The sequence below is a fragment of the Ochotona curzoniae genome, unplaced genomic scaffold, assembly GCF_017591425.1.
Source record: "Ochotona curzoniae isolate NIBS_2020 unplaced genomic scaffold, NIBS_Ocur_1.0 contig_1071, whole genome shotgun sequence".
In the NCBI taxonomy this organism is placed as follows: Eukaryota; Metazoa; Chordata; class Mammalia; order Lagomorpha; family Ochotonidae; genus Ochotona; species Ochotona curzoniae.
In genome coordinates, this window is record NW_024464939.1 from 215,612 (window position 1) to 225,082 (window position 9,471).

At 38.3% G+C, this 9,471-nt stretch overlaps 1 protein-coding gene across 1 annotated transcript in view; it reads left to right on the forward strand.

The window, feature by feature from the left end:
* The window catches only part of NECAB1 (N-terminal EF-hand calcium binding protein 1), a 203,502-nt gene extending 194,417 nt beyond the window's left edge, over positions 1 to 9,085 (forward strand). Inside the window, exon 13 of the mRNA XM_040993280.1 lies at positions 8,360 to 9,085. Within this exon, the coding sequence (XP_040849214.1) occupies positions 8,360 to 8,388 (29 nt within the window). The 3' untranslated portion in view covers positions 8,389 to 9,085. The remainder of the gene's footprint in view (positions 1 to 8,359) is intronic.
* Positions 9,086 to 9,471: the final 386 nt, after the last annotated feature.

Consider the following 9,471-nt stretch of genomic DNA (forward strand, 5'->3'; position numbering starts at 1 on the left):
GAAATAGGAGGACAGAAAAACAGCAGAGGGGTGCCTGGAGACTGACAGACACAGGAAAGCAGCAGACACAATGGTGTGATGTTGCAGTGACTGATACTCCAGCGGCATTCAGCTAACGGCGATCTGAACTCCACCAGCAGCCAGAACTCCACCAGCAACCAGGTGGCAAAGGACTTTCACTGGGAGCTTGGGAGGTGAGCCCAGACAAAGAACTGTCCATCCTGCTGGTCTGTTTGATTTGACCAGGAGCAGAGACAGCAGCAGATCCCAGATGGGCAATGAGAGATCAGGGTGGATTTCACAGCCCAGTTTGCCTCCAAGGCAAATTAGACCCCATTTTGCTTAAGGAGGCAAGGATTGCGCATGCACTGAGCAGGGAGTGAACTCATTCTTGACTCAGTCAACTGCATAATACAAAGCACATACAAGAGTTCAAAGAATTTAAGGAATGTTACACAAGAATAGCAGCAATAAAGCAAATCAAGGCTGATATATCAGAAATTAAGAACACAGTACAGCAAATTAAAAGTACAGTGGAGAGTCTACAAAATAGAATGAAGCAAGCAGAAAAAAGAATCATAGAATTGGAATTTTACTTCTTTCACAAGGAGGAAGCAAACAAAAAGCTGGAAGCAGAGCTGGATCAGGCCAAAAAAAGTATTCAAGAATTGAAAGACACTATTAAGAGACCAAATATAAGAGTTATGGGAGTCCCAGAAGGTGCAGAAAGAGAAGCTGAGTTTGTAAATGTACTTAATGAAATAATAAGAGAAAAGTTCCCTAATCTGGAGAAAGAATTGGGAAACAAGATCCAGGAGGGGCACAGAACTCCCAACAGGCTTGATCAAAAGCAATCTTCACCACGACACATGATCATCAAGCTGTCTTCAATCGAACATAAGGAAAAGATTCTTAAATGTGCACGTGAAAAAAATCAACTGACATAAAGGAATGCCAATTAAACTCACAGGAGATCTCTCACAGGAAACTCTACAGGCCAGAAGGGAATGGAGTGACATATTCCAGATTCTAATACAAAAAAAAAAAAAAAAAAAAGTTGGCCTAGGATAACATGTCCAGCAAAGCTTTCTTTTGCCTTTGAAAATGAAATCAAAATCTTCCACAGTAAAGGAAAGTTAAAACAATATGCCTCTTCCAGACCTGCCCTACTAATGATACTTCAAGATGTTTTCCTGACAGAGAAGAGGGATAGTATTCAACAAAACCAAAGGCAAATGTGAAGAACATCCCAGTAAAATGACAACAGAAGACTAAATCAACGAACAACCCATTCCTAAAACTGCCAGACCAAATTAGCACCCATACATATTAACCCTGAATGTAAATGGCTTAAGCTCAATCAAGCGTCATAGTTTAGTAGGCGGGATTTAAAAACAAAACACATCTATTTGTTGTCTAGAAGAGACACATTTCACCAACCAAAATCAGCAGAAGTTATATCTCATGGATTTTGCTGTTTTAGTTTAATCTCTTCAAAACACTTTCTTCTGATTAAAGTCTTAAGTGACTCATAGGTCATACACTAGCATCATTTTCTTCAAGAAGGTTCTTGATTTTCTTTTTCATTTCTTCAGCTACACGTTAGTCATTTAGTAGCATGTTGTTTAACTTCATGGTGTTATTTTTTTTCTTCCAGTTGTTGATTTTGTTTTGCGGCTTTTCATTTAAGGAGATGTATAGTAGCTGTGTAATGGAGACTGTCATATCTAGTAACATGTTATTTAACTTCATAGAATTGTAAATTTCTATTTTTTCTTTTTATTGTTGATTTTGTATTTTGACTTTTCATTTAAGGGGATGTACAGTAGCTGTGAAGTGGGGACTAACCTATCCAGATGTGAGGACAAAGATGGACTCCCATTGAAAACTGTTTACTATATCTTGACAAGAGGATGCTGGACTCTCTGCCATTGTCCATGCCCGCAATGACCGACATATGACTGTGTATGAAGAACTATACTTCAGTAATGATATAGAGGAACTAGGTGGAAGGAGGGAATTGGGGAGGGGATAAGATAAATCCCAGGAGCCTATGGAACTGTATCATAAAATAATAATAATAATAATAATAATAATAATAATAATAATAAAAGATTAAAAAAATTAAAAAGAGTGACTGAGATATGCCAGAATCATTACGAAATGATTTGTAATGAGAAGACGTGCAAAGGCAGAGATGAAGAAGAGAGATTAGCTAGGCAGAGCGATAACCTATGCCGGACAAGCACCACTTAACCAGTCAGAAACCTGGAGACTCAACTAGCAGAGTTTGTTTTCAGGAGTTAACCACAGCAAAATCAATACGGGATGGACGGTGAGAGTAAATTATGGAATTAAAGCTTGTGAGACAGGATTTATGTTGAGTGCTTTTCAATTGGCTCATTCTAACAGCCTGAGCTCTACCTGTAAATGTATTTGTTGTAGATCTTAAGACAGGTTTTTTCTAACCTAGAGAATGGTAAACTTGATTTTTCACTGAACATCTCAAATTTAATTTTCATGCAGCAAAGTCATATATATGGTTGAAATTTCTCTTAATATGAAACTTTGCTTATACAATTTAAATTAAGATGCACCAAAATTTGAGGTGCAAGTGAGATCATGGAAGTACAGCTATTAAGGGACACTTGCCTTAGATTACTCCAAGAAATTTTTAGTTTTACCATATCAGGCCTGAACAGTCTGCTATAAATATGAGAGAAAACATGGAAAAAAACTTGAATATGACTGTCGCAGGCTCCATACACTGGGCATATCACCTACCCTGTGCAGTAGTACAAAGTTTGAAACAAAATGATAAATATTTACTAAATGGCTGCATATCATTATAAAGATATGTACTTTAGTCATGTGAATTCCTCAAGTCCTGATACTTGAAAGCTTTGTATCTGCTATTAGAGCCATTTTTTTTTTTTGCTGTCTCAATCCTGAAACCACTGACTGGTTCAGTAATACAGAAAGAAAGGAAAGAGCATGTTTCTTATATAGATGTTTTGAGTCTTTCAAGGATAGAAAACACCTAAATAAAAAAATATAGCAGAGAAAGAATATAGGAGGGAGGATTGGTGAGTACTCAGTGGGGAGAATTACTACAGCAGTATATTCATTATATTACTCGACATTTCAGAGCTTTGCTAGAGCACGAAAATTGTGCACAAATCAAACTAGATCAATTTTTGCTCTCTGAATTCAAATACGATTTAATACCTTTGAATGGTGTTTCAGTGTTGCACTATTTTCATATCACATCAAATTTCAGTAATGGGCACTACAGCCTGATAGATCAAAAAGAAGTCAGACTTGTTTAGGTTTCTTTTTTATTATTTTATGAAACAGTTCTATAGACTCTTGGATTTCCTGTATCGCCTTCACAAATCCCCTCCTCCAACACACTGATTTTCTCCCATATTATTACAATAGCATAGTTCTTCATAAACAGTCCTAAGTCCATCATTGCGGGCATGGACAATGGCAGAGAGTCCAGCATCCTCTTGTCAAGATATAGTAAACAGCTTCACTGGGAGTCCATCTTTGTCTGGGAGTAGACAGGCATACTACATTGTTTCTTCACATCTGAATATGATAGTCTCCATTTCACAGTTACTATGCTTGCCTTAAATGAAAAGCCACAATACAAAATCAACAGGAAGAAAATGGACATTCATAACACTATGGCATTAAATAACATGCTACTGAATGACTAATGTGTCACTGAAGAAATGAAAAAGAAAGTCAAGGACCTTCTTAGGATCCTGATCCTAGTGTATGATCTATAAATCGGTGAAGAATTTAATGACAGAAAAAAAAGCTGTTTTGAAGAAATGAAAATAAAAACAAGAACATCAAAATTCATAAGATATAGCTTCTGCTGATCTTTGTTGGTGAAATTTGTCTTCTGTAGGCAACAGATACATGGATTTTGTTATTAGAATCCAGTGTACTAATCTATGATGTTTGATTGATGAATTTAAGCCACTTACATTCAGGGTTAATATGAATGGGTGTCCACCTTTCCAATAAAAAAAATAATAAAAATACATCTTTAAAAAAATATGAATGGGTGGTAATTTGGTTCTGTCATTTCAGAAATGGGTTGTTCATTGATTTAGTCTTCAGTTGTCATTTTACTGGGATGTTCTTCACATTTGCCTTTGGTCTTGGTGGATGCTATTCCTCTTCTCTGTCAAGACAACATCCTTATCGTTTGCATGACAGGTCTGGAAGAGGCATATTCTTTGCGTTTTTTTTTTATTTTGGAAGAATTTTATTTCATTTTCAAAGACAAAGGAAAGCTTTGCTGGACATGTTATCCTGGGTCGACAGTTTTTTTCTTTTAGAATCTGGAATATGTCACTCCATTCTCTTCTTGCCTGTAGAGTTTCCTGTGAGAGGTCTCCTGTGAGTTTAATTGGCATTCCTTTATAAGTCAGTTGATTTTTTTTTTCACGTGCACATTTAAGGATCTTTTCCTTATGTTCGATTGAAGACAGCATGATGATCATGTGTCATGATTGCTTTTGCTCAAGCCTGTTGGGAGTTCTGTATCCCTCCTGGATGATGTTTCCCAATTCTTTCTGTAGATCAGGGAAAATTTTCCTTTACTATTTCATTAAATACATTTTTTTAAAGATTTATTTTTATTGGAAAGGCAGATATACTGAGAAGAGAGACAGAGAGGAAGATCTTCCGTCCAATGATTCACTCCCCAAGAGAGCGCAAAGGCCGATGCTATGCCAATCCGAAGCCAGGAGCCTCTTCCGGGTCTCCCACGCGGGTGTGCAGGGTCCCAAAGCTTTGGGCCGTCCTCAACTGCTTCCCTGGGCCACAGGCAGGGAGCTGGAAGGGAAGTGGGGCTGCCGGGATTAGAACTGGTGTCCGTATGGGATCCCGGGCGTGCAAGGCGAGGACCTTAACCACTGCGCCACTGTGCCACCGCGCCGGGCCCTTTTAAATAACATTTTTAAACCCAGCTTCTCTTTCTGCACCTTCTGGAGCTCCCATAACTCTTATATTTGGCCTTTTAATAGTATCCCTTAATCCTTGAATACTTTTCTTAGTTTGATTCAGCTCCTTTCCAGCTTTTTGTTTCACCACTGTGACAAAAAGTATCATCCAAAAAGTCTCCATAACAAATAAGGCAGAATGAGTTTCTACTGAGTTTTCAATTTGCTCCATTTTGTCCACTTCTAATTCTGCTTGTCTTTCAGTGTTGCTATTTCCTGTGTGACATATTCCTTAAATTCCTGAACTCTCATATGTGCTTCTTAAGAAGCTGTATAATGAGTTTTCTGAATTCTGTACCCTCCATTTCCTCGATGTATTCCTGTTAACTTTGAGGTTGGAAAGGCTTTTGTTCCTTTGCAAGGGAGTCTTCAGTAATTTTCATTGTGTCTCTGTCTCTTCTTTTGCTCTTGGTCATTGTACTTGTGGTTAGCAGATTCTTCTTGGGGCAGGTTTCTAAACTTTGTCACACACAGGTCTACAGTTTGACTTGACTGATTGCATTTGGTACCTAGTTCTTGTGCCACTCCCTCTGAGTTTCAGGTCTGGATTCTTGTGTCTGGCTTCCACCATGGTCTCCATAGCTCCAGCTCCTGGCTCACCTCTCTCAACTTCCTGTAATCCCAGGCTGTGGCCATACTGTTGTCTATGTTGTCTATACAACCTTTCTCCCACTTTCTGTTTGTGCAGTTCTCAGGATTAGGGAGATACCAGGTGTCCTAAATTACCAAGTTGTTGGTGGTGCTGATCATGCTGGAGCCTACTGGCTATTAGCTTTGAGGCCACCCAGACCTGTTCTGACCCTTAGGATACCAAAGTTGGTATTTTCCCTCTGGGACCAGTGCAATGCACTGAGCTCAGTGAGTTTGCTCCTAGCTTAGCACATGCACAGCTCACTGTTGTCCCTCCAGTCTCAGAGCCTTTGCAGTCCTGTTCAAAATGGTACCTTTTGTGCCACAGAGTTCTTGATCTACTGGCCATTAGGTCTGGGTAGTGCTCAGACCTATATACGACGCCACATTGGTGCAATACATTGGGTCAGAACTGAGTTCACTCCCAGCTCAGTGCATGCTCAGTATTATCCTAAAGCCTTTGCATCCATGCACAAAATGGTACTCGATGCAGCTTTGGCTGGGGGTCTGAGCTGTGAAATCCACCCTTTTCCTGCACTGTCTATTTGGGATTTTACTTCTCTGTCTCTGCTCCTGGTCAAATCAAACAAATCCTGTGCCTGGGTTCACCTCCTGAGCTGCCGGTGAACTCTCCTTCCCACCTGGCAGCTGACGGAGCTCCGACCTCTGGTGGAGTCCAATTTGCCATTTGCTGACTGTCACTTGGGTATCTGATCGCTGTTCTCATGTCTGTCAGTCTCCAGGTGCCTCTCTGCCATCCGTCTGTCCTCTCCTATTTCTTGTACTGCACCCTCTTCTGCTTCGTCCTGGCTAATGATTCTCCTCCCTCTGTTGAAATGTGTTCTTACTCTATTATGCCATCCTGATTTGCAAGGCTTCTTTGTAACATTTTTAGCCTGCCTGAAACCATGCTTTAACATTTGCTAGTTTAATTTTTTAGTTGAAAGATTACATCTGCTTATTCATTTTCACTCTGCACATGTCCACAGCCAGGACAAAGCGAAGCAGAAAGCAGGATCCCAGAGCTCAGTTCAGGTTTTCTACATGGGTGTCAGGGACATGCTACTAGAGCACCTTTTTTTTTTTGTATTTGGCTGCATTGATTAAAAATAATTAAAACTTTATTAATGTAAATGTTTAGATCTAATATTAACTACTGAAGCCTGAATGATGATATAGAAACTGTTACATTTATAAATACAGGATAAGGAGGTCTGTATTTCTTTTTTTTTTTTCTTTTTCTTTTTTAACTTAGTGGTTACATTGTCTTATGGGATACAGTTCCATAGGTACTGGGATTCCCTCCCAACACTCCCCCCATGGTGGATTCCTCCACCCTGTTGTGAGACCTCAGTTCAAGATCAGTTGAGACACCTTCACCGCAAGCATATACCAAGCTTAGAGTCCAGCATCTTATTATCCAGATAAGTTCATCCGCTTCTTGGGGAGACTTTCCCTGGTCTGTAGGTATGGCAAAGAGAGCAAGATCCCAATCAATTAAGAGCCCCAGCAGCAACAGTATATTTCATTATGGAGTTAATTGACATAGTATTGAGTAAACAATAAGTTAAAATTACATGTAAGTTCTTGACAAGGAGGTCTGTATTTCTAACCTAACTCACCAATTGTGATTTCTGACAATACTATCTTTATTAAGATTGTTAAGCAGTATACTTCAAGCGCATCTCAATAAATACAACAAGTAATCCAGACTACGTTTGGATATGACATATAAACTAAAATATACTTCTGGAAACTATTAAATGTGGTAGTCATTTACATAAGGCTTACAGGAAGATGGCTGTCCAATATCAAAGCCATCATAAGCCAGTTAGAACATGAGAGGGGCAGCTGCTCGGTATGGTGCCCAAGAAGTTCCTCGGGATCACCTGTATGACACAGTGATATACCTTGGTTCAAACTGCTTGTGCCCGAGGATGGATCAAGTGTTTGGGTCCCCATCAACCACCTGGTAGAAACAGACTGAGTTCCTGCCGCCCGACACAAAGTCTGTAGAGCATCAGTAAGCTGGTACGAGAGATACTGCTTCCTCTTCCCACATCCCACCTTTCAAATCAATGTATTTTTAAAAGAGTATGAGAACTTGGTCTTTGGGACAGAATATTCCTCAGCTTCTTGGCATAAGGCAAAGTTCCATAGTTATGAGATTAACCTTGTCAGCAAATTAGCTAATAATTTTGAAAGCGAATTTAAACATTTTCCATTTGCTCTCATAGCATTCTACCAATTATACTGCTTTACCATGGGTTTATCTTAGATGTATTTATATTCATTAAGGAAAAAAATTTCCAGTTTTACTATGTACACATATTCTAAATATATTTGCAACAAATTCTCTTGCTTATTTTTTTAATCTGTATGTAGCAGTATTTTAGAAGTTATATTTCCTAACTATGGTTGGTATTCCATAGACTAAAATAGCAAAAAATTATATCTTCAGAGTACTTTTTATCTCATTGTCAAGAAAAGCCCTATGTATTAGAAAAAAATCTTAACAGTACGTTGAAATCCTTAAAGTACAAATGATTGTGTATCAGAAATTCAGTCAGAAAGATGTGACTAGAAACAACTACACAGAATCATATAATGGTGGAGGGATAATGATGGTTTCTTTATATGATCTGCAACTTGAGCGCTATTTGTTTCCGAAGTTATTTTCATTATTATTTTTTTCTTCTTTTCAGCGTCATGGTGGATCCTGAACAACAACTAGATTTCCCTAGACAATTTTTCCCAAGTACAAAACAAGTGTTCTTATCTAAAATGTCAAACAGAAATTTTTGCTGTGGTTGTTTATCAACTGTGGATTATCGTTTCATGCATTTACTCTATGTGCACTGCTCTAAACTGCAGCCTGTATCTTTACCAGTTACGTGAATTGATCTGTTATCCTCAGTATTTGAAGCTCATGGTGTTGCTACATTGTAACCAATCTAAAACCATCAGGTAACAAATTCCTAGTATGTGATAAAAGCACACGCATAAAGTAATAACATTGTGCAAAAGAACTGTTATGATAAAAATATTTAAACTGGGAACTTTTAGAATAGGACTTTTGTCCTATTATGTAGGACAGGTTTTGTAGACCGCCACATACAAAGGGTAAATCGGTGTATTGTGATTTTAAGTAATTTTTGGTGTGTGATCCTATCGCTATTCTCTACTGAGTACTGAGGCATAAAACAGTCTTGCCTGTAACCTATCTCTACCCATCTCGAGGGTTTTAACCTGAGTTTTCAAAAGTGAGAAGTCTGTGGCAAGTTGGTGCGCCAGTTAGTCATGTATACCATTGTATGATCTGTTAGCGCCTAATTCCCCTGTGTGTGTTAAACATCTGGAGAAGAGCGTTTCACTTCAGGAAAATCTGGCTCAAATTCTATAGCATGGATTCCGTATGTGTTGAATATTATGTATAAGAACATCTCTTATTTTTTTAAAAAAGACATCTTCATTTAAATAAGAATTTTTAAATACGCTGAAAAGAAAATTTTATCCCAAATGAAAATAATAACAAAGCTTTAAAAGCACAAGACTTTAGAGGAATAATAAAATAGGGAAAGAATTGGGAGAAGACAACCTTTTGCCAGTTTCAACACTAGACGACCCTTCTCTACAAGCTCGTAAGTTGCTTTTAATGATAAAAATCTTTTTGTTTATACATTCTGCTAAGGAAGAAGTTAAGTCCAAAATTTCTTTGGACTAGTCCAAATTTCTCTGAAGTCACAGGGTAAAAAGTGTTTTAAATTTTCTTACTGTTTGTTTGTTTTTCTGTTGCTTGAAAACCTGATAGAAAAGG